This window comes from Pteronotus mesoamericanus, unplaced genomic scaffold (genome assembly GCF_021234165.1).
Source record: "Pteronotus mesoamericanus isolate MK-2021 breed Mesoamerican mustached bat unplaced genomic scaffold, CSHL_Meso_final contig_82, whole genome shotgun sequence".
NCBI classification, from domain to species: domain Eukaryota; kingdom Metazoa; phylum Chordata; class Mammalia; order Chiroptera; family Mormoopidae; genus Pteronotus; species Pteronotus mesoamericanus.
This window is the reverse complement of record NW_026555265.1, coordinates 15,189,200-15,214,423: the sequence shown is the minus strand read 5'-3', so window position 1 is coordinate 15,214,423 and position 25,224 is coordinate 15,189,200. Positions and strand designations below refer to the sequence as shown.

The 25,224-nt window shown below is 39.8% G+C and overlaps 1 protein-coding gene across 1 annotated transcript in view; it reads left to right on the top strand.

Moving 5' to 3' along the window:
- The window catches only part of WWTR1 (WW domain containing transcription regulator 1), a 128,232-nt gene that overhangs the window by 65,649 nt on the left and 37,359 nt on the right, over positions 1-25,224 (top strand). The window contains exon 3 of the mRNA XM_054585193.1: positions 9,001-9,137. Coding sequence (XP_054441168.1) covers positions 9,001-9,137 — 137 coding nt within the window. The remainder of the gene's footprint in view (positions 1-9,000; positions 9,138-25,224) is intronic.

Sequence of the window (25,224 nt, the reverse complement as noted above, 5' to 3'; positions counted from 1 at the left end):
ATGTGTTGGGCATGGAGAGCCTGGAAAAACAATATTCAAAGTATTTTAACATTTAGAGTAGCTCAGTGACTTAAAAACAAACTACTTTTAAAAACTGATCACAAAATGAAAGCTGTTTCTCAGATGTCAGACACAGCTGATGTGGGAAGTATCTACATGCAGCTATTGAGACAGAATGTCAGGGTCTGAACCACTTATAATAATCAAAAAAAAAAAAAAAATAGGGGCTGAGCTCTTTTAACCTCCACACCACTCATTATTTCATTGTCACTACCTCCCCACCAGTTTGATTGCCAGCTTCTAGGGTCCATGCTAGGTCACCTTCAGTCACATCCGTCCTGGAGCAGAAGACACTGCAGGCACTCGGGGCCCATGCCTGTTTATGCGGCATGAATTCAACACTACACATCTAGCAAAGCCCAATGTGAGTTCTTGGGGACAGCATCACTTCATCTGCAGTTTGGCCATATGAACAGTACATGCCCTAACCCTGGAACTGACTGTGAAGGATTTACTGAGAAACAATATAATATACAGAAAGCCTAGTAGACTGCCCATTAGGGGCCATTTAAGTGATTTTTCAGTGGTAATTTTCACCACATTCACATTTGCCAAAACTGATCGTGAAACTGAATCCCAATGGAAGATACAGCTCCCCTGTAAATGCTTACCGAATGAAGAAATGGGTGAATGTATTTCTTACTGATGATTCTAGAACTCACCATTCATAAGAGCCTCGTCTCTTCTCCACTTTCCTTGTTTCCTTCCCATATTTTTGTTTGTGAAAAAGGAGAAAGTGGGAAAACATGGGTCAAGTACATAATTTATAGTTGATATCTTTAAATAATAAAACAGTGAAATAAACTGTTATGCTGTTGTTTGGTTCCAACACAAGAAACTTCATGTGATTTGTAAGTCTTTTAATAGCATTTTTGATCCTGACATGAAACATTTTTGATCCTGACATGAGAAGAGAAAGAAAAAAAAAAAGGAAAGTGTTGATAGTGAAATCCCCATACAGCCAAAGTTCCTTAATAGGCCTCTTGGCCTGAAGCAAGCAAACAAACAAAAACCCAGTCCTTTATTTTTCCTTCTTGCTTTTTTAGGAGATAGGGAAAATGAGGCTAAGCAGGAGTTTGGCTCAGTTTGCAGAGGCTATGTCAAGTTTGCCTATGTTGGGTGATGTTGGGGACCTCATCTGGGACTATTGGGTTCTCTAGCACAATGGCTCACCCTCTGAAGCCAGGTCGGTGAATCACACTTCGGGCTGTGTTGTCAATGAGTCACTGGCTTCTCAAAGTGGTTTTCTCCGGAGCGTGGCACATTTATAGTGTCCTCTTTATCACTCTGGGGACAAAATGCTGGTAAATAAACCCGCACTGAGCCGGATGTTAGCATCTCAAGTGGCCCACACGGAGCTCAGGGACGGACAGCAGGTCTGCTTGACAGCTTCTGCCCTGACTGAGCAGGTTCAGCAGTGAGTCTGCAGAAAGTTTCAGTGTTCAGTGGAAAGGATTCAAGTAGATCGATTGTCACAGCTGGTTGCAGCGGAAGTGCTACCAGACCTTCCACGCTGCTGCGGCTGCTGCTGCTAATTTAAACAAGTGGAGGCTTCTTGGCCCGGCTGTGATGGAAGTCGAGGATTAGAGCCTGGTAGTTAAAAATACAATCCCTGCCATTCATTCGAAATTCCAGAGAATGCTGGAATTGTAGAGACCGGAAGCATGCACCAAAATAATGCTTCTGGTTTTGTATCATCTTTTATTAGAGGATCCTGAAAAGTCCCCTCTTTATATATGAGTTATTATTTTTGTGTCATACACTGCAGCTATGTTTGATGAGCTGCCTAAGTGAAAATCTGACTGGAACCTTTTAACTATAAATTCCTTGTGGTTTCAAAGAAGGATGAGCTTTCTCATCCAACACATGTCTGTTATGTGAACAGTCACCTGTATTGTATGGCATGAGAGAGTCAGTTTTTATAGCTTTGAGACTTAATCTGTGGATGATGTGTATGTTTTGCTAATGGATGTGTCAGCCTAGTACATTTGCAGCCTGTCCCTTACCTTTTTGTATCTTTTATTCCAACACATTAGACTAACAAGAGACTGTGTTATTTAGGATTTGGGCAGAACAGAAAAAGAATTGTAACCAATTATAGTGCTGTGAAAGCTGCTTTGGAGCAAAGAATCATCCTTTGGGGTGACAAGAGGAAGGGGTGACAACTTGGGAGGAAGATTAATGGTTTTAGAAATAAAATGGAACATTATTAGCGCTTTAGCCAGGTGAAGAGCCAGCACTTAATTTCCTGTCAGTATATCCAAGTTCAAGAGCCTACTCCCCATTTTCCAACTGAGCTGATAGGGTTAAAGCCGAGGGGAGCAATTTACTGGATGGCTACTAATCAGATGGTGTTGTCAATTTACATGTGGGCTGTAAGCTAAGGCGGTGGTGGTTGGGATGGCTGGCGACGGGACTGTGGCCATGGGGCGCTGCTGTGATCAGCTCTTGCTTCTATGTTCTGGTTTTAGGTGACAGCAGAGGAACTATCTGGAAAAAGAATGTGCATCTGGGCCTGGGAGAATTAGTTGCTGTGTATGTCAGCTGTCTTAGTTCTTGTGGTTAAGACCCACCTTTGGTGTCAGTCAGAAGAGCCAAGTACCACTGGCAATAAAACAAAACAAAACAAAAGGCGCCACTCAAAGACATGCGGGATATGAGTAAGATATGATGTGTCCTTCCTTGGTCTTTAAGTTTAAATACGAACATACTGCTAGCATGCTTATAGTAATTCAAACAGAGACAGCATTTATCCCTAAATAGAACGAAAAAGTAAACCAGCGTGTGCATATTTGTATTTTAATTTTAATTTGGGAGAATTTCAAAACTTTAATATGAGTCTTGGGCAAGTCTTCTTGCCATCTGGTCCAGGATTAAGCGTTGGCATAGTGTTTGTTGTCTGCTGACAGTGGATCAGATTTACTTGGCCAGCCCTACCTGGGAAATTATCGGCCTCATGCAAGTCTGTTTCAGTTTTCATTTTGAACATTGATGGCTTTAATTGAGCTGGTTCACAACAAGCAAGTTGCAAAGCTATTTCCTTGAGCAGTTTTTTAAGCAAATAATCTTCAGTGTATGTTCATTGGTTATAACAATAGGAGGAGGGTGAATTGGCCTAGTAAGTCAAAAAGTGTTTTATGTCTGATTTTAAAAATTAAGACAATTTACTTATACCCTAAGTTGGGCTTGTGAATATCATGGAGATTGCAGCAGTATTTTTTTTTTCAGACACTTGCTATGGGCAAAACGCTTTGCTCTGCCCGATCAAGTTATTTCTGTCATCAAAAGAGCTTATGCTCCATTGGAAGAGAAATAATCAGCAACCCCCAAGCAAGAAGGGAGAGGTTTGGTTACAAAGAAACTGGAATGGTCAGGGGGTGAAGCCAAGTGTCACTGAATGTCAACTGAGTTTGAACCAGTCAGCCTTGTTTGTATGATGCCAGGCTGCCTTTAACTTCCCATCTCATTGGTGTGGCTCTCTAACTACCCATCTGGGGGTTGTGGTGGAAAAGAGGCAGGTTGGAGGCTCCTTCTAAGTCTTGTCCTAACAGCTCTGCGGATGGTAGGGAACTCTGAGTAGTACCTGACAGTAACATGAAACTAATAATATATTATAGAAGAGCAGGTGGAGAGAGAGGGAGGAAAAAAGCCTTAAATTTGAAGATGAAATCCTTGTCCATGGAAATGAGCAAGCAGCTTATGTTGCTAAGAACTCTAAATTCTTTAAAAATTAAGCAGTTGTAATCATTCCTATTTTTATATCTTTGTATGCTTCCAACAATACAAAACGTATTACACAGGCCTACTCTATTTCAGAAAGTCTTTGTTATGTGGCTTCCTTCCATAAAGTTGGTGTAATAGGTCATGAACTGGAGGGTAAATTCATCCAAAAAACACTAGACCTTTTCCTGGGCTGTGAGAAGCCATTGGATTCTACTTTTACAGATAAGATTTTATCTTTGCCTTTAATGGTTCTGCTGCTAGTCAGGGTTTTGTATTTACAAAATTCTTTTCCTTTTTATACCTACCTAGAATACCATGCACAGTAGGAATACTATCTGCGGCTTGTTGAATAAGCTCAAACCAAGTGAATAAACTCGAACCAAGTGTTGCCAGCCTTCAGAAGGCTGGAGTTGCCTTACACACATTCACTGCTGAGAAGGCGTGTCCAGTGAACTGGTCAAGAAATCCGTAGTTTCCCAGAAGAGACCTGTCTTACCTTTACAACAAGGAACTCCATTGTATTTGTTAGTATTTTTACCTTGTCTTATGGGTGCAGGTCCTGAGACTAGAATGGCCTAAATGGCTTACACAGTTAGGTCACACAAGGTCAGAGTTAGCATTAAAACTCAAGTAAGTGTGACTCCACGACTGTGGTCGTTCCAGAGGCCACAGTACATCATAGGAGGCTGTATATCTGGAAGATGCCTTTGTGAGTGAGACTTTTACTTATTTCATGGGCATTGGGGACCAAGGGCCCAGGGGTGATTTGGCTTCCCCCTGTCTTTGGGGTGATAGTCTGGAGGTGGAGAATGGATTGTCAGATAGGGTGGGGAAGGGGTGGAGGGTGGGAGGAAAACCTTAAAGGCTGAAGGAAGGGAAGCCTGGAGGTCTTGGCAAGCATCTAGGTGAAAGGGCATACAGGAGGCCAGAGAGGAGGAAATAGGAGCTAAGTAATAGTCCCCTGCAGGCTGATAGGAGAGGCCGGGCAGAGAGGAGGAGGTGACTGGGAGGATGCTAGTGCCGCCCCCTCCCCCACTGATTTCAGTGACATTTTAACTCCAAACACAGAATTTCCGTAATAAATACGTGGCTTTGTAAGTATGTGTCCTTATTGAAGAACATATTAATCCAAGAAAGAAAAATTATTTTACACATCACAATTTTCCATGAGCTACCTTTTCCAGACAAATGTCTTTCTTATTAGAGAACTGCCCCCAGGCAACTGAAGGTCCTCTCCAACCGGCAGCTCTCTGAACACTTGCAGGAGACGTGGTTGGAGGGGAAGATTTGTCTTATTCTTGCTGTGGCTGTGAGAGAAGGCAGTCTGGGAAGCAATGGTCAGAGGGACCCTCAAAGGAATAGGAAAAGACCACCCCCATTATCTTTGTTATAGGCAACTTTTTCTCCACACACACCCGTACCTCAAAGGGAAACCCTGCATTTATTTTTTTTTTGGTAGTCCAGGAAAAAAAATTGGGGGGGGAGGGTCAGTTTTTCTTTCCCTTAGGAACTGGTGTTCTTTTTTCTTTATAAACAACATGAAGCCCGGTAATTGATTCCATTTCCCTTCTTACTTTGGCCAAATGAAGACAGATATGCATCATTTTCCTTTTTGTCTTTTTGTACCTTTGTGAGTATTTTTGTTTTTACTGGTTATGAAAACAATGCATAGTCACTGTTAAAAACCTGGAAAGTACAGAAGAGTTTTAAATAAGGGGGAAAAAAAGTCACCAGTGAGCAATTGGATATATCAGCACAAATATTTTTGCTATCATTTTTTTCCCTTTTCAGTATATATTTTTCATATATATATGTTTCCAAGAAAAATTAGACTTTTAAGGATGACAGGGAGATATTTTCTTGCAGTAGATTTAGCAAGGGAGTGAAGTCAGGAAGAAGGTGGGAGTAGTAGGGAAGTGGGGATTAATCTAGTTAAACTGTGGGTCCTGGCAAGCAGTAAGGTTACACTGAGAAATACGAGAAAGGAAATGACTCAGTTAACTCAGAGAGGGCGCTGAGATGAGACAGCAGTGTGTAAGACTGAATGGCTTATCCTGCATTTGGGGATGGGGTGAAGGATGCTGTGTGATTTGAACAATAGGAGAATTGAGTTTTCAAATCAAATCATCAGTGATGTATTAAGTTCTTGTGAGTAATGCCCTTCCATTTGGGATTCAGACTGGTAGCCACCCTGGACATCATCATGTAAGCCGAGCCTTAGGGCAGAGCTGGTGTCCTGTGGACGGACAGGTCTGCAGAGGCTGGGAATTTGAGTGGCTTTCTTCTCAGAGTTGTTTCAGAGCAATGAGAACTGTTCACTTAAGAAAGGCTCCCTTTTGTACTCAGGTCTTTGGGAAATACTGTGAGTGACACTTTTAATTAACAAATCTGCTGGAAACAAAACTCTAAAAGCCTTGGCTGGGTGTGGAGTTTAAAGGGTAGGCTGTGGAGGCTCCCACGGTACTGGGGGAGTTCTGGGACTTGAAGCCATGGCTGAGTTGTACAACTTTGGGGTCACAATTATCAGAATGAGGGCCAGAGAGTCTGCCCAGAAAACCCGGCACTCTGTCCAGGGGATAGAGGCTGGCCAGCCTCGGTTGCAGTCCTCAGGCAAGCGCGGCTCATCTGCCACTGTAGTGTGGGTCTTATTGCCCTCCCCAGATCCTGGAGCCATGGCCCACTTGGCTTTTTTATTTTTAAAATTTATTTTATTTATTTTTTATATCCTCACCTGAGGGCATTTTTCATTGCTTTTAGAGGGTAGGGGGATAGAGAGACATCGATTAATTGCCTTCTGGCTAGATCTTGAACCTGTAGCCTCTTGGCCTATGGGACAATGCTCCAAACAACTGAGCCACACTGGCCAGGGCTATGTTGTTTTTTAATTAGAGTTCATATTCAACATTATTTTGTATTAGTTTTAGTATATAACATAGCAGTTAGACAGCCATATACTTTAAAAAGTCCCCTCCCCCACCCCAATATTTCAAGTACCCACCCAGCACCATACATAGTTACCACAATATTGTTGCCTCACAGACCACTTGTTCAGAATGGCAGAGTGGGGGGACCAACAATTTCAGAATATATCCCCCAGCTCCTGTATTACTCCTACCACTGAGTTGTAGCTGAGTGTCTGACCACATTAAATGTCTTCTTCCATTCCACAGGTATCCCTCTATCTTACCTAGGCTGTGCTTAGGTTCTAGCACAGCATCAGTATCCATGGTGTCAGAGCATCTAGGACAGAGAGAATGATTCCTTCCGCTTCTGGTACCATCATAGAAAGTATTCAGAACATGCCTACTGTGGAAAATGAGTTTTAATAGCATGGGTCCTGAAGGAATAATTAGGCAAAGGGTTTCTAACCGCTAATTACTTTGCTAATGCAAGTTTACTTAACTTTGACATCCTCCTCCATTGGTTTCTCACTCTGAAGGCCTGATATAAAACCCCATGAGTTTGCACAGGACCAAAAGCTGACAGAAGGACTTTTTGAAAGCTGTAAACAGAATGACAGTTGTTCAACTGAAGGTGCAACTAAGGCCATTGTTTCTTTTTCATTTTTTTAATGTTTATGTAGTTGATTCTGATCTCTTTAGTTCAGTCTCTTCCCCCTTTTTTTCTTTCTTTTTTTTTTTTTTAACAAAATAGTTTTTGTTCTTTGATTTTATTCCTCCCAATTCATTTTCATTTTTGAGGATATCTTGAAAGACGGCTGATGGCTTCTACAGTAGTGAAACTCAGAAGTTGAACTTAATTTTGCCATTTTTACTGACATTGAACCCTCACCCCTTTTTTTTAAAACTCACACTCATTTAAAGGCTTTTGTGGGACAAGGTCCAAGTTTTTAGTCAAGGTAATGGACCAGTTCCCTGTGGCAATAACTTCCAGACTGGGATGAAGAAATGTAAAGCCGTATTTTAACAGGGGCAGCATTTAAATGTGAGGAAACAGAAGCAAAAGAGAAGGAAGTAACAACCACAGTCAACAATAATAACAGTAGTTTCCAAAGGAGGCTATTGTCGTTCATAATTTAGATGTGTTTAACTGAAAGAGCAATCTTGTCCCCATTCCTGTGGATCTAGGAGGGCCAGTAGTGCCTGGGGGTTGACGTTGCCAATTGGTTTGGGAGGGTCAAGTCTAGTTGTAAAGCCTAGAACAAAGGACTGACATTCAGTTTCTGCTGTCAGTTTGCTGTCTTTGGTAAATGTAGAAACATCTCTGATACAGTTCCTAAAACAAAGTTGTGGCACCAGATAAGTATGCTCATCTTTAGAAGGAAAATGTAATAACCTCTCAAAAAAAGATAGAGGCCGTGGAGTGGCACGAGGTTTATATAAGGCACCCAGGATAATTTGTGATGTGGTTTGGAGGGAGGTAAGGCATAGCCAGAAACCCTGAGCAGAAGCTTATGCTGTGCTACTTTCTCTCAGATTAAGTCATAATAACAAATATTGGAAGTTGTATATGACCTAAAGTCTTATCATGTTTTCTCCCCCAGATCCTCAGTGCTTCAGTGTCTAGGTCTCTCCATAATCTGGCCCTCTCCCGCCTTCTTGCGCTAACTTCCAGCTACTTCCTTTTTCAACTGCACAGTTGTTACCTTGCCCGGTAGAATATAGGCCTGGTGCAGGTTTTATGTATTACCTACATGTACCTCACAGTGCCTTACCCTTAGTAAGAGCTCAGTCATATCATGTTTATTAGGTTGGTTTCAAGGGCCCTGTCTTTGGCTGAGGACAGGCGGAGGTGTCCTCATTATGTCAATTATATGAGCCTCCAGTGTGGGAGGGCAGGCTGGCCCCGTCTGTGGAGAGGAGTTCACACCGTGGTGTCCCAGTGATAGGATGGCGATGAAATCCCTGGGGACCTGGGAACATAGGCTCCTTGGCATGTGGGGAGGTATGCTGGGGCTTGTGTGTCCCCAGTAATGCAGACAGCTCATGAGAGGGTTTTTGCCCGTAGGGGCGTCTGGGACAGCTAAGCAATGGGCTTGTACTCAGAGAGTCACCTGCAAAATCTTAGGGTGGCCCAGTTTGGACAGAAGGTAAGTGACCTGACCTTGAATGAAAACAAGTAGAATGTGTCAGCTGCTTGTAAGCAGATCCTAAGGAAAGAAGAGCCCAAGTCATTTAACTGTTGCGCTGTTATGGGTGATGGTAATAATGCTAATGATGCTGACAATTAAAAAGATAATTGTTTTCCTTCTTTTAGTCACATAGAAAAAATCACCACATGGCAAGACCCTAGGAAGGTGATGAATCAGCCCCTGAATCATATGAGCCTCCACCCTGCCGCCACTTCCACACCAGCGCCCCAGAGGGCCATGGCCGTGTCTCAGCCAAATCTTGGTAAGCCAAGCCTGACTCGGAGTTGAATACACAGGTGTTAACTGAGGGACTGTGGGCTCAGAAGCAGCTCTGCTTGCCTCAGCACCTATCTGCGCACCCAGAGAGCCTTCTTTCGTACATCTTGGCTGCCTTACCTTTTCACCACCTTGGCCTTCTTTTCTTGGCCTCTGCTACACTTTATGATGGGCTACTTGGGGTTTACGCTACATTTCCAGCACCCCCTCCAGTACCTTAATTGAGGTTCTTTGAAAAATCACATAGGCCTCCTGTCTTCATCCAGACTAAAGCAAGGAGGGCACATAGCTCCTCTCTGTGAATTTGGTCCCCAAAGACTGACAAAGGGTGCAATTCTGGCCTCCAATCCATTTCTTTCCTTCCTCCTTTTCCCCGCCCCCTTCCTGCATAATGTGTGACTGATATCAAGGTAGGTGTTTTTTTTGGTTTATCTCATTAAATCCTCACAACAATCCTACAAGAAGTGAGAGCATTTCCATTTATAGACGGGGAAACTTTCTCAAAGTCACACAGCTTGAGGATAGCAAAGCTGGGACTTGAACCGGAGTTGGTTTGATTTTGGAATGTATCCCACTGTCACATAATCTGTAGGCAGTTTCTCCCCATACCTGCCCTGGGCTAGTATGACTCATTTGTCATTTCATTTTGAATGTTTAAGTGTGATTTTAGACTTGAGAAGAGATTATTTTCTGCTAATTGCTCAGAAGAGATCATCAAATGTGAATTAATATTCTACAGCAACAGAACTAATGAGCTTTTGTTGTAGTCATTCTCTCCCTCCCCGAAAGGCTAAAAATAACGTGGCTAATTTTAAAGTTTTATAAAAGATGATACTATTTTCAGGTAACATTTCCATTTAAGATCAAATGTCTAGATACTGCTTTATACACAGAATAGTTAACTTTAGTGAGTAAAAAGAATCCCGTGGAATTTGCAGGAATGGAAGCCCTTTTCTTAGACACCCTTACCTTCTGCTGTGGCTTATCCAAAGTGAGTGTGAACTGAAGTAGACCCAAGCCAGCTTCAAGTAAATATGTTGTCTGTTCTTCCAGGAAGTTTGGACCTACCATTTTAAAGCTTGCAGACGTAAAATACAGCCAAAAGGCAAATGACTTGGAATAACCTCTGTCGTGTTACTTGTCTAAAGGGCAGATCAAGGAAAATGGTTCGATGCCTCTACCAGCAGTTGTAAACTGAAACTTCCCATGAGTCATCTGTCCCAATATATAAGAGTTCAAGTAGAAAGAAAGCAGATGCAAGTGTAGTAAAGAAACCATGCATTAGCTAGCATTCGAATAGTTTCAAGGTTTCTTTAACCATTGAATTTTCATTAAAAATTCTAAAAACTGATTATAAAGTATTAACTTTAGTTTTATAATCACTATGATTGGAAAAAATCTTTTATGGACCTGGTTGAAAAAAATCAAACACTCTTTCAAAGAGATATTTGAAAAGTAAGTCTTTCTCTGGTCCCCATTCCTTGCTCCCTTATATGTGGCCTGGAGTCAACCAGCGTTTTCAGTTGCATACAGATATTATACCCACAGTCAGAACCTTGCTTTTCCACTTCTATGTCTGTACAGGTAGAGCCATCTCATTCTTTTAAAAAATTGCCTAAAAGTCTAACATGTTGGTATGCTGTAATTATTTATTTAACTAGCCCCCAACTGATGGATGTTTGATACTAGTGAGTTGCTAGTACATAAAATACTGGAGTTAATTTTTTAAAATTGTGCAAGAAGTAGGAAGTAGACTAACTAAAAAGGACCTTAAATCTTGAAACTTGATATTGTAGACACATGTGAATCTGTCCACACACATGCCAAAAGCTCCATTGCTGGTAAAGTATATCTAAAAAATTGTAATCTGAATGTCTGAAGCATGTTTACCTGTGGTTGAATAAAATACATTACCTTCCAGGTTTCTAATAAATTGGGGCAATAAATTTCTCAAGACACACATTCTGGAGTTTTTCCCACAATATTTGAGCATTTGCCTATTACAAAGTATGCTGCTAGCCTGTAGAGAATCACAGATGTGTCCCGTACATGGAAATATAACGGGGAAGGCAAAGTAAGCGCCAAAGATGGGGATCGTTTAGAGCCACAATGTGGTTCTAATAACAGATGATTTAGTCTGAATATGTTATATCAAGCTATAGCTCTGCCTGTAGTTTATACTCTTTATTATCAGTCTTTAAAAATATAAAGAGCAGATTCTTTTCCTCCTCTTGTTTTTAAGGTTTAGAAAGTACTATTTTTATTATTTTAGAAATAATAGGTATATATCATTGCTTTTATATATATTATGTATAACATGTTTACCTATGTCATATATATTAGCATATATAAACATGTATATAAAATCAATATTTTTGGTGGGAAAATGGAGACAAATGTATTTGAACAATAAAAAATTTTTTAAAAATCAATCTTTTGAATATGATTCAGAATTTCTATGACTGTTTTCCATCAAATTCATTGTTTTTCTCTTTTTACCTTTTGACTAGACAGATCCTTCTTTTCCTCTTTCTTAAATCTAGAGTTTGGTCTTTTCAATGGAATATAGCTGACAAATAAGTGGTATGTCCCTTTCACTGGGAGGTATTTATGTGTGTGTGAAAATGTCAGAATAACATTTCTATCAGATAATAGAATTTGTACCTTTCATAAGCTAATTTTATGTATTTCTAGAGCTCTGATATAATTAGTGACATAGATAAATACAGTCATCAATAAATTCTCTTTTAGTGGGATTCTTTGTTTTTCTGTAGGTTAGCTGCATGGACTTGGGGACCAGATTGTCAGAATTTGAATCCTGGCTCTGCCCATTACTAGCTTAACAACTCTGTTAAGTTACTTAATTGTGCCTTAGTTTCTCCATATGTAAATTGAAGATTATTTTTATAGTATGAAGTAATTAAATAAGTTTATATATGTACAATGCTTAGATCCATGCCTGGCATGTAATATGCTAAAAGTAAGTGTTTATTCTTATTAGCATCATTATTCTGTGTGGAAAGAAAAGCTTTATTTTATATTTTAATTATAGAATGTTAGATTTGAAGACAGTATCATTGTTTATTGCAAAAGTTCTCAAGGAAAAAAAAAGATCAATTTTGAGTTGGTTAGATTGCAAAGTACTTTAAATCAGGAACACTGTATTTACTACTTCCAATGAGGATAGCACCATCTGGTGGAAATACTTTAGTCGCCCCCCCCGCCCCCCGCTGGCCCCCTCACACCTTCCTCCCCTGCCCCCTGAAATGTGTCTTGTAAGTTAAAACTTATTTTAATGGGGAGGGAAAAAAACTTATCACCTAACGGCATCCTGGATGAGTGACTTTGTACAAGTGGAGCATCCTTTGTCAGGCTGCATCGGTATCCAGTGCAAAGGCATCACTCTACAGGATGGCAGAGTTGTTGTGGATCTAAATTCACTGACTTTTCAAATATTGAAGTAAAATGAAATATTCTGCAAGGGACAAAATGTTACAAATTTTTTTTTGCACTTTTTTCAAATAACTATTTTAAGCTTTGTCTAGTTTCAAACTAAAATATTTGTTTTTGCATTTGCCAAATTATGTTTTCTGTCAGGTTTTTATCCAGTTTGATTCTGTCTGAGCAGATTAGTGACCTTTGAATGTGAGTCGCTGGGGATATTCAGTGAATGGAGGAAGAAAGGAAGACCTTGGAGAATTTAGATAGTAAAGAGGAGAGATTACCACTGGGTGAAAGCCTATCCCTTGAGGGCTGACAACTTGTTTGTAATCCTTACTTTTATGTAACACAGTGAAGGGGGAAATTACTGCACTTCTGAAAGCTGATTCTTTTTCCATTACACAAACTGGATAGTATCTTTTGAGTGGGTTGGTGGTATGATTAATAACTATTAATAAGCACTAAAATTTTTTGAAGGAGTTAAAAAAGTGAAATAGACTCTATACAGGCCCTACTATAATATATAGAACAATGGGCTTGGGGAAAATGGAGCCTGCTAAACAAATCAGGGTGCTAGGGTGGTGATGGGGGTGGGGTGGAGGGCAGGGGACCTTTTTGTTTGGTGGCTAATGGGAAGAACTTGAAGTCAGAACTGACTTTCTGTTGGGTTAGACATTTCCGAATTGCTTTTGTTATCTAACCTCTCTGAGTCTCCTTTTCCTTACCTGTAAAATGGTGGCCATGAGAGTATCAGCCTCGTAAAAGTTGTTTTGAGTGTTTAGGTTGTCCATGCCTCAGTACTTGGCCTAGAGAAGGCCCCCCAAACATGTCTTGTTAAAAGTCATTATTACCAGAGGGAAATGGGAATGGCTGGGGGTGGGGGGGTGGGGGGCGGGGATAGGAGAGGGTAAAAGGAGGGTAAATGGTGATGGAAAAAGACTCGACTTGGAGTGGTGAACACACAGTACAGTACACAGATGATGAATTATAGAATTGTGCACCTGATACCTATATAATTTTCAATGTCAGCCCGATAAATGAGGAAAAAAACAAACAAACTCATTGTTAGCTGGTAGCCTGGTTTTCTCTCCTGCTTCTGGGCCCTGTGTACTGAAGGAAGAGCCCATGTGCTTCCTCCTCAGGAAAACCCAGCCACGGTGCCTGCCCCTTTTATCACTTAGGCTCTTTTGTTAATACACTAGGAAAATAATTTTTAACCCCAGATGGCAGTTGCGAAGAATGAAGAGGAGCATGCTCGTGACTTGGCTCCCCAGCTGTCACATCTTTGATGGGGGTTTGTGAAGAGCTGAAGCCATGTGGTTACTTAACATATCCCCATGTTTTAAAAAAACTAAAAAATTTTATTTATTGATTTTAGAGAAAGGAAGGAGGGGAAAGAGAGAAACATTGACCTGCTGTTCCGCTCATTTATGCGTTCAATGGCTGATTCTTTTATGTGCCCCGACTAGGGATCACTCTAACCAACTGAGCTACCTGGCAAGGACTGTTTTAAAATGTGTTTGCTAAGAGACAGTGACATAAAATTTTACCTTTTTGGTGATAATCCTAGCAATCATAAACCATGGTGTGTTGGGCTCCTATCGCACATTAACGACCTCTTTGCTGGAATGAGGCCCTAGCTGGGGGTGCCAGTATCCTCCCAGACAGGACAGGAAAAATAAAGACTGTATAAAAACTTCATCAGACTGCCAGCCCTAGCCGGTTTAGAGACTTGTGGTTAAGTGCAGCCAGAGTGTATTTTTAATGCTATAGGAATTTTTAAACTCTCTCTCTCGCTCGCTCTCTCTCTCTCTCTCTCTCTCACCCCCTTTGAAGGTGTGCCATCCCCCAGGCCGGAGTCAGCGTCCTCCAGGTCTGTCTTCATCTGTACTTCAAATTACAAACATATGTGTGACTCTTTTCTCTTTTTTTCCAAGGCTTGCTTTTCAAGACAAGATGGAAAGAAAATCTTGTCTGTGCTCATTTGCTAAGTTGGCTCATTCTTCCCTCTAGGAAGTGTACAGAGACACTTCAAACCATTTTATCAAAAGCAAATAAAATAGCCTAGCATTGCTTAAAGGACGTAGAAAGGTAGCCTGAAAGTTTGTTAAATGTCAGATTTATATGTAGGATATCTATTTTTTTCTTTTTCCAGTGGTTTTTTTCCTAATTAACTTTATGTGGTGAGTTCATGGCACACACATCTGGCTACTGTGTTTTTTCCAGCTCTGATGTTCTCACTACTTTTTGAACTTTGTGGTTTCTGCAGGATAAATTAGCCTAAAATGCACTAGCACAAATGCACACACATAAACCCAAAGACAAACTGAAAACCTCCAGACTTTATGGGGGAGGGTAGAGGTGATGGGGCTTTGGTAGGACTGGAGTGGTGAAAAGTGGGTGTTTATGGGAGGGAAGGAAGACTAGGGTATGGGTATGGGAAAAGGGGAAAGGGTTCTGGTAAAAAGGTGTTTATTTTTTTCTTTTTAAATTTTATTTTCTAATTACAGTTTACATTCAATATTATTTTGTATTAGTTTTAGGTATAAAAGCATTTTCCCCCTTGATTAGGAAAAGAAGGAACAGTGTTCTAAACTCTGTAGAAAATCAATATTATAATCTCTTCTTAGATTAGAGGAAGCCATCTATTGTCACGATTTATTCTATTTAGTCAACATTATTGAAGACTGCTTTTCTGAGTTTTCCAAAAGGACATTCATTACAGTTCCTTTCTTTTAAGGCTTTTAAGGACTATGTGAAATGGGCGCTGAAAACAAATTATCAACCGATTCTTTTTCTAAATTTAATTAATTAATTAATATGTATTTTCTTATGCTATTACAGTTGTCCCATCCCCCCCCCTTTATTCCCCTGCACACTGCACCCCCTCCACCCCCCTCAGTTCATGTCCATGGGTCATACATGTAAATTCTTTGGCTTCTCCATTTCCTATACTATTCTTAACCTCCCCCTGCCTATTTTGTGCCTACTATTTATGTTGCTAATTCCCTGTACCTTTTCCCCCATTCTTCCACCTCCTCCTCCCCTCTGATCTGTGTTTCTATGATGCTGTTCCTGTTCTAGTTGTTTGCTTAGTTTGCTTTTGTTTTTGTTTTTTAGGTTCAGTAGTTGATCGCTGCATTTGTTGTCATTTTCCTCTTCATAGTTTTTGATCTTCTTTTTCTTAGATAAGTCTCTTTAGCATTTCATGTAATAAGGGCTTGGTGATGATGAACTTCTTGAACTTGACCTTATCTGGGAAGCACTTTATCTGCCCTTCCACTCTAAAGGATAGCTTTGCTGGATAGTCATCTTGGATGTTAGGTTCTTGTCTTTTGTGACTTTGAAAACTTCTTTCCAGCCCCTTCTTGCCTGCAGGGTTTCTTTTGAGAAATCAGCTGATAGTCTTATGGGAACTCCTTTGTAGGTAACTGTCTCCTTTTCTCTTGCTGTTTTTAAGATTCTCTCCTTATCTTTAATCTTGCTTAATGTAATTATTATGTGTGTTGGTGTGTGCTTCCTTGGGTCCAACTTTGGGACTCTCTGAGCTTCCTGGATCTCCTGGGAGTCTATTTCCTAGGCCAGAATGGGGAAGGTCTCCTTCATTATTTTTTCAAATAAGTTTTCAACTTCTTGCTCTTCCTCTTCTCCTTCTGGCACCCCTATGATACAGATGTTGGATCATTTAAAGTTGTCCCAGAGGTTCCTAAGCCTCTCCTCATTTTGTTGAATTCTTGTTTCTTCATGCTGTTCTAGTTGAATGTTTCTCTCTTCCTTCTGCTCTGAATCGTTGATTTGAGTCCTGGTTGATTTCCTTCCTTTTACTGTTGGTTCCCTGTATCTTTTTCTTTATTTCACTTTTTCCTTCGCTTTTTCCTCCGTTTTGCAACCATACTCAACCAATTCAGTGAGCATCCAGATTAGCAGTGTTTTGAACTGTGCATCTGATAGGTTGGCTATCTGTTCATTGCTTATTTCTATTTTTTGGAGCTTTGATCTGTTCTTTCATTTGGGCCATGTTTCTTTGTTTCAGCACACCTGTTATGTTGGAAGGGGCAGAGCCTTAGGTATTCGCCAGGGCGGGGCAACCCAGATCTCTGCATTGTGATGCTGTATGTAGGGGAGGGGTTCGAGAGGGAGCAATGCCGCTTGCTCGGCTCTCTGCAGCCTTTCAGTTACTTCCCCTTCTACCCACAAGCAAATTGGCCCTTCTAGTGCTGATTCCTATGTGGGTGGGTTTGTGTACATTCTAGGACCCTGTGGGTCCCTCCAGCGAACTCTCCTGTGAGACTGGGAGTTTCTCCTGCCACCTCAACCCCCACAGGTTTTTACCTCCAGAGATTTTGAGGCTTTCTTTTCCCGCATTGGAACCCTGGATTGCGTGGTTTGTCTCGCTCCCCAGCTGTTCCTCCTGGTTTATCCACACACAAATGTGGGACTGCTAGGTCTGCCAGCCACTGCCTTACAGCACATCCTCTCTTCCCTGGCTGCCTATCTCCACCCCTCCTACTGGTCTCTTCTTTAATTCCTTGGTTGTCGGGCTTCCATACAGTTCAATTTTCTGGCAGTTCTGGTTATTTTTTGCTTTTAAATTTGTTGTTGTCCTTCTTTTGGTTGTGTGAGGAGGCAAAGTGTATCTACCTATGCCCCCATCTTCACTGGAAGTTCTCATTTTTTATTTTTTTTTTTTAATTTTAAGGAGGGGAAAGGGGAAAGAGAGAGAGAGGAAGACAGAGAAAAACATTGATTTGTTGTTCCATTTATTTATGCATTCATTAGTTGATTCTTGTATGTGCCCTGAGCAAGGATCGAATTCACAACCTTGATGTTTTAGGACAATGTTCTAACCAACTGAGCTATCCAGCCAGGGCCTCAACTCATTCAGTTCCTCTTGTGCAATAAAAAAAACATAATAGTATATAAATAAATGAACCTTGTGTTTTCATGGCATATTTTATCTTTATATGCATGAATCTGTTATTTAGATCAGTTTTCATTTATCTTGTTATGTTAAGATTAGGTAATGAAGACTTGTAGATTTTATTATGTGAAATTTATGAATTTAGGTAGGAAATCTACTGTTTGATAGAAGTCTTAAGAGCAATGAAAACTGTTTGCCACAAGTTTCCTAAGAAAATGCTCTTTAAGACAAAATTCTTATGTAGTACGCTAGATGAACACTTTGGAAATTTGTACAAAAAGTTGTGTTATTTATAATATAGCCAACCTCTCCATTAAATGCCTGTGATACAAAAATAAATATATTTTTAACCATTAAAATAATAGTTATAAGGAGTATGTGGCACATAGAAAACTTTGCCAGTCTAATATTATAAAACAGATAAAATTGCTTATGCTATGATTATAATTTTATTTTTAAAAGACTTTGCTCAGATTCTCTTTTCCCATAAGATTTTGCTCTCCGTCTGTATATTTCCAGCCCTTAGCCAACTAAGTGCATTATGCGGCACAGGTGCACCATTTTGTAGAATAAATCAGTTATGTGTTTTTAAATGTCAGTAGTGATGATAGTAAGCCTTTTTAAAGGGTGATTCCCTTTATTTTTTCTGTAATATGGTTATATTACTTTTATAATAGCTAGAAGGAAAAAAAAGGAGAACTGCTTGGTGCAGCTTTCATGGTGGGAGAGGACGGCTTGGTATTGGGAAGAAGGCTCTAGCCCCTCCACCCCTACCCCTCCTGGGTAATATGGACAGAACCTTGAATAGTCAAGTTTTGGCAGTTGACCTAGTCAGCTTGTGGCAAAGAAGTCATTTCCTAGCCTTTAAGATCAGTGTTTTTCCAAACCAGGGCCCAGGTCTAGCGCTAGTTATATTCATTTGTTCAACACGTGTCTTCAGAATCCAGTAGTCTGATTGCTCCCCAAAGAATAGTCATGGGCTGGTTCTAAAGGGAATACTTCCTTGGGCCCTAAACCTGGGAAATCCTGATTCAGACAGTGTACGGTGGGGTCTGGGAGGGAGTAGGTGCTGTTTCATGTGTCCAGATGACTCTGGCCGTAAGCCAGGTATAGAAACCACAATAGAATTGTGCGTTTTAGCACTGTGGTTGGAGAATGCTATCATATCATAATAAATGGCAAAAACCCACTCAGATATTAAATCTTTAAGCTGAATTACCTGGAAAGAACTCTGGAATGCTCACCTACTTTTTAGACAAAAGCTGGATTCTTTGTCCAAAATAGACATTAATTATGGCATTGATATTTGTCACTAAGTGAGTGAGTGAACTTTCAGCAAGTGCCCAAGTGGGTGACTGAATACTGAAGCTGCTTTCCAGAAAGTTTTGACTCCAGTCATACCAAGTGAACTTCAAAAACCCAGGGAAATGTTTTTCTTTGGGATTCAGATTACTGAACTGTAACTGTCTAAATTCACAGGGTACGCATATAAACCTCTTAAACTTTGATTGCTCAGAGTTGGCTAGAAAGTCAGTCTCTGCGGACCTAAAATTCCAGAGGGGCACCCCCATCCCCCAAAGAAGAGCAGAGTCTTGTAGGAAGGCGGTGAAGGCCAGGTTAAGCTTTTCCCTAGTCACTTCTCTGTGAGCACTACCTTCATGTATTTATTTATTTTTCACAGAGTCTAATCTCTTCACCAAGCTGTGGGCCTCTGTTGAGAGTTTTAAAAATAATTTTGACAGTTTTAGTACTATCTGCTGGCTGACTTCCCATAGTTTGCCCTTGGGAACTTCCTTGCCATGGAGCATTTTGCCTAAAGTTTGAGGCTAAGGGATTCTGGGATGGTTTGTCGTTCAGTCACTTGTTCCAAATTGATAAGTGCCGAGTGACATGTGTACACTTTTCTTTGGTCTCCTCTTTGGGGCCCCAAGAAATGTTGTCCTCTTGTGTGTGATCATCACCTCCCCTACCCCATATCAACTGGAAGATTGATTTCTTCTTTCTTTCTGAAAGTCTAAATTTATGCCTTGGGTGTTCTGCAGTTGCTGGTGGTCAGAGACAGCTGCTCAGCCATGCTTGATTCTGAATAATTCTCTGTGATAGAGTCAGCAAAATAGTACCATAATAGAAGCCAGCAAAACAAAAGCCTTCATAGTTTTTTCTCGTTAAGTGCTCATTTTAGAAAGGAAAAAATAAAATCCTAAATGTATTTGAGGCAGCAAGATTTGGGACTCTTTTTTCCCCCATATTATGTAATTACTATTTGGTGATTGTAGAAAATGCTAATCAGCAAAAAAATGAGAAAATATAAAACACTATAATTTGACCATTCAAAATCATACTAACTTTTTATCGTATATTTGTCTCTTTTCAATACAAATGTAAAAAAAAGGTTGGAAAATCCTCTACATTCTTTTGTACCCTCTTGAGCATCTATCCATTTCAATAACCATTATTCTACAATATTTTTTGATTAGCTGTTTTTCTAGAAATATTCTACATACATATATTCATGCTTGGATATATGTCTTTCTAAAATTTAATACATCTTAGCTTTCTAAGTTAGGACTTTTAGATGCATTCATTCCTTGTCAGCAATATATTGGGTTGGCCAAAAAGTTCTTTTGGTTTTTTCTGTAAGATGACTCTAGTAGTGCTTGATTGTTTTCAACTTCATTTGAAACAATTTGTTAGGTCGTATTGTAACAGCTGTCATATCAATGTGCATTTTATAAAAACTTGCCAAAATCAGTGAATTTTTGTGTAGGCATTTTAATATTGAAGATGCAAGAAAATAAGCAACATTTTTGGCATATAATGCTTTATTATTTCCAGAATGGTAGAAATGCAAAACAAGATTTGTGCAGTGTATGGAGAAGGTGCCGTGACTAATCAAACGTGTCAAAACTGGTTTGCGGAGTTTTGCACTGGAGATTACTTGCTGGATGATGCTCCACAGTCAGGTAGACTAGTTGAAGTTGATAACGATCAATTTGAGACATCAATTTAGAACAATAAACGTTTGCCACTTGGGAGATAGCTGACATACTCAAAATATCCAAATTAATAGTTTATTGGTGAAAATGAAAAAATATGCCTTTTATGGAAAAACAAACAAACTTTTTGGCCAAACCAATATAATATTTTAGTCTGTTGATATACCCTCATTTATTTAACTAGTCCCCTATACTGGATATTTAGGTTCTTTTCTGATTGTTTGCTATTGTTAAAAATGCTATAGTGTGAATCCCTATATATAATCCTTTGCCATATGCTGTTTATGTAGCGGATAATTTTGCAGTGGTGAAATTCCTGGGTCAAAGATTATGTACATTTGAAGTTATAAGAGATGTTCCACATCCCTCCGAAATGATTACACCAATTTACACTCTTAACCAACAGTGGATCAAAGTACTTCTTTCCTCCTACTCTGGCCAATAATGTCCATGATCAAACTTTTTAGTCTTTATAATTCTGACAGGTACAAACTAGATTCTCATTGTTCAATTCATATGTTTTTAAGTTATGAATGGACTTGGTAAGATTCCTGTTTATAAATCATTATATCACATTAATGGCTGTACAATGTTCTATATGTGACTTGACCATAATTTATTTAACCGATTCTTCTACCAAGAGACATACACTGATTCTTTTTTTCTTTTAACCATTATAAATGATGTTGCAGTAAAATTCTAGGACATAAATTTTTGTGCCTTCCTTTAATTCCCTCATTTTTTCCAGTTTCTTTGGACTGTTTTTTAGTAAAGTGGAAGAATTCCTTTAGAAATACAGTTTTGACATGGTTTGCTTTTATGGAACAAGTAATTGTTGGCAGATGCACTGAGACACACTGTGTGTGTGTGTGTGCGTGCGTGCGTGCGTGTGTGTGTGTGTGTGTGTGTGTGTGTGTGTAGGGGAGGGATTTGTTAAGGGTGCTACTTTCTTTTACAAAAAATGATTTAAGATATCCTCACAAAGTGTGTTTTTAACCAGGCACCTAGCTTTCCCACTGGCTCTGTTTTTCAGTTAGCACTTCCATATGTTTTTGACTAAAGCCATAAATGGAAGTTTCATTTGAAGTTATTTTTCTTCCCAGTACTACATGTCATGCATTTCATTCCATATTATTTTCGTCCTTTTCCTTTCCAGTATTATATTTCTCAGACATCGGTGGAGATTTAGTTGTGAGTCTTCAATTTTGCCAGGAGTTAAATATTTTCAGAGCTGGAAAAAAAATAAAATAAAACCATTTTTAACGTGGCTGACTTAGTCCTGGCTCCCAAGACTTTCATTTTGCTGCTTTAAAGCTCACACTTTAACTATCAAGAAAAACATTCTATTTCCACCCTTATCGACGGCCACAATGCCTGAATTATTTAGAATGGAACTGTAATTTCTCCCCAAATGGAATTGGATCATCCAATCCTAATAAAATGAAGGCTGGGGCAGCTGCACATGGAAGGTTCTGGACTCCAGCCATCATCGTTTATGTTTTTTTCCCTTTGTCACTGACTGGGACACTGGGAACGGAGGATGCTCCTCTGAGCCCCACTTGTCTCATTTGCTTGTGTATGTCTCTTCCTCTGTCTCTACTCCAGTTGAAAGCACAAAGTTTTTTCCCCCTGCAATTTGAGGGAATCCCAGGGTCCAAACTGTATTAATGTAGGATGATGGTTTTGACCTGAGACATTCCTTTCTGGAACATGCTTCCATATGTTTGCATTTGCTAGTTCCTTCTCCAGCCGCAACTCTGCCCTTCTTAGCTTGTCCATTCTTCCTTCATGAAGAATGCCAACATGGCTCTGGCCGACGTGGCTCGGGCTGATGTTACTCGGTTGGGGTGTCATCCAGTAAACTGAAAGGTGGTGGCGGGTTTGATCTCCGGTCAGGGCACATGCCTAGGTTGAACGTTCAGTCCCCCATTGAAGCATATATGAGAGGCAGTGGATTGAGGTTTCATTTCCTCCCTCCCCCTCTCTCTAAATTCAATAAGCATGTCTTCAGGTAAGGATTTAAAAAAAAAAAAAAGAATGCCAACATGAAGCAGTTTCTTCAGCTATGACCCTAGGAAGTGAGGGCCTTTTACCACAGGGCCTCAAGCTTTACAGTCAACTCACTCTTGGAGCCCAGATTCCCTCCAAGAAAACTTGTAATTCATTAGTCCAATGTCCTGTCAAGTGTAGCTGTGCAGAGCAGTTTCTTCTGAACAACCGTCCCAACCAGCCCCACAGGGCACCTCCTGATCCTGTATTCCCAGGCGCTCTGTTTTTGAAAATGATATATTTTTCCTCTTTTTTAAAAATTGAGATTTAATTGAAATAAGCATTATATTAGTTTTAGGTATACAACGTAAATGATTTGATACATGTATATATTGCAAAATGATGACTCAATAAATCAAGTTAACATCCATCACCACAGATAGTTACAAAATTTTCTTGTGATGAGAACTTTTAAGGTCTACTCTTTTAGCAGCTTTAAGATATTCAGTAAAATGTTTTCAAGCATAGTCACCATGTTGTACATTACATGCCCAGGATTTATTTATTTTATAATTGGAAGTTTCTGTCTTTTGACCACCTTCACCCAGAAGTATTGCTACATTAGCAGTTGGGGTTGGGGCTGGGGGTGGGGTGGGTGGGGTGGAGAGGCTGGAAGAACAGTGAATGTGAGGTATCACAATCATGTAGCACATATTTCCACCAAGATTCTCTCCCCTACAAACCCCAGTCAGTTCTCAAAACCATTGTTTAATAGGGGCTTCCTCAAAGATAAATAATACCACAGGACAATGGCCCATATATGAAGTGGTTTGCCTGGACCCTGCCAGCTAGAGAATTTTCAACTTTCAGGGAGTTTAAGGGGTGAATAGGGACGTTTTTTCTTTGTTGTTGTTTTTTAAAATATGTTACGTTTTATATTGAAATAATCTTAAACTTCAAAAAGAGTTTCAAGTACATTACAAGGAATTCCCATGTACCCTTTGCCCAGATTTGCCTTTGTTAATTGCTTATGATTTGCTACATTTGCTCATCTGTCTTTTTCTGTGTGTGTGTGTGTGTGTGTGTGTGTGTAAATATATATTTCTTTTTTTTTCCTGAACCCTTTGAGACTAAGTTGGAGACATAGGCCCTTTTACCCCGAAATACTTCAGATTGTATTTTCTAAAAGGACATATTCTTACCTAATCACAATAGAGGTATCAAAATCAGGAAATTCTGTGTTGGTATGATACTATTGTCTAATCCACAGTCCATATTTGAAATTTTTTAATTTATCACAGTAATATTTTTAATGGCTATTCTTGTTTCTGGTCCAGGAACTATCAAGGACGATGCATTCCATTTAGTTGTCCTGTCTCCTTAATCTTTACCTAGGACAATTCCTCAGTCCTTGTTTCTGAACTTGATATTTTTGAAGAGCACAGGTCAGTTATTTTGTAGATTGTTTTTAAATTTGGGTTTATCTAGTGTTCCTTGTGATTTAGATTTAGGTTATACATTCCTGTCAGGAAGATCACAGATGAGATGTTATCTTCTGCTCATGGCATCCATGTTCCATAAAGACAGTGCGATATGAGGAAGACTTTTTGGTCTACCAGATCTCTCTAAGAGATGGCTCCAGATCATGTAAACCTTTCTTTTCGGGATGACAGGCAAATGTCATTTCCAGCATGCTCAGTTAAGCTTCACAGAACAGTATTTAATCAACAAATAAATAATATGTCTGTGCAACTATGTACACAGAGATAGAGTTTTGAAATGAAACTGTGATGCTTCTATCCATTTATTCCCTACTCTTGCCTCTTAAAAAAACACATAATTCAAAAGGATACATATAAATAATTGAGTTAAATTGGGATGAAGGGAGACTGTGGCTAAGAAAATTTATTTTTTTATTAACCAGGGAAAAGCATGCATACATGGGGACCCTGTGTGGTTGTTAGAGGTACCTGCAGATTTGTCTTTGGGGGACTCTTGCAACGAGGGTGATATATTCAGTTTCAGGAGTGAGAGCATTCTTGAGCTAAAGGCTTGACTGATAATGAGGAGCAATCTGTTTTTTCCAGGTTTAGGCACCCGAGAGGGAGTTCTCCCTCTAATTCCCCATAAATGATCTGCACACTGTGGTTTAGGGACAGTCTTCAAAAAAGTCTCCCAACAGTGAGCACCAGGAGTTTTAGAGAGAGGTTTTCTGTAACCTCCCTAAATACTGGGATGGCATGATCTCAGAGTACCAGCCAGGAATTGCTGGAGACCAGAACAAGGGTCCGCCACATGCTTAGTGTGATTCAAGGATTAACTTAGGATATCCAGAGTTTTTGCTTTTTTTTTTTTTTTTTATTGTTGTGTGTTTTATTTTTGTATTTAAGAATAAAACTTCTGCCCTGGCCAGGCTACTCAGTTGGTTGGAGTGTCATCCTGTGCACCAAAATGTTGTAGGTTCGATTCAGGGCATGTAACTAGGTTGTGGGTTTGGACCAGGTTGTGGCTTGTATGGGAAGCAACTGATCAATGTTTCTCTCTCTATAATCAATAAACATATCCTTGGGTGAGGATTTAAAAAAACTAAAAAAAAAAAATAGAACATCTTTGGCACACTCTTCCAAATAAAGTTGAGAGTTATAGGTTTTTGTTTTGTTTTACTTGGGACCAGAATCTCCTTTTAAGCATTTTAAAGCAGAGCTGCTTTGGATTCCACTTCCCTT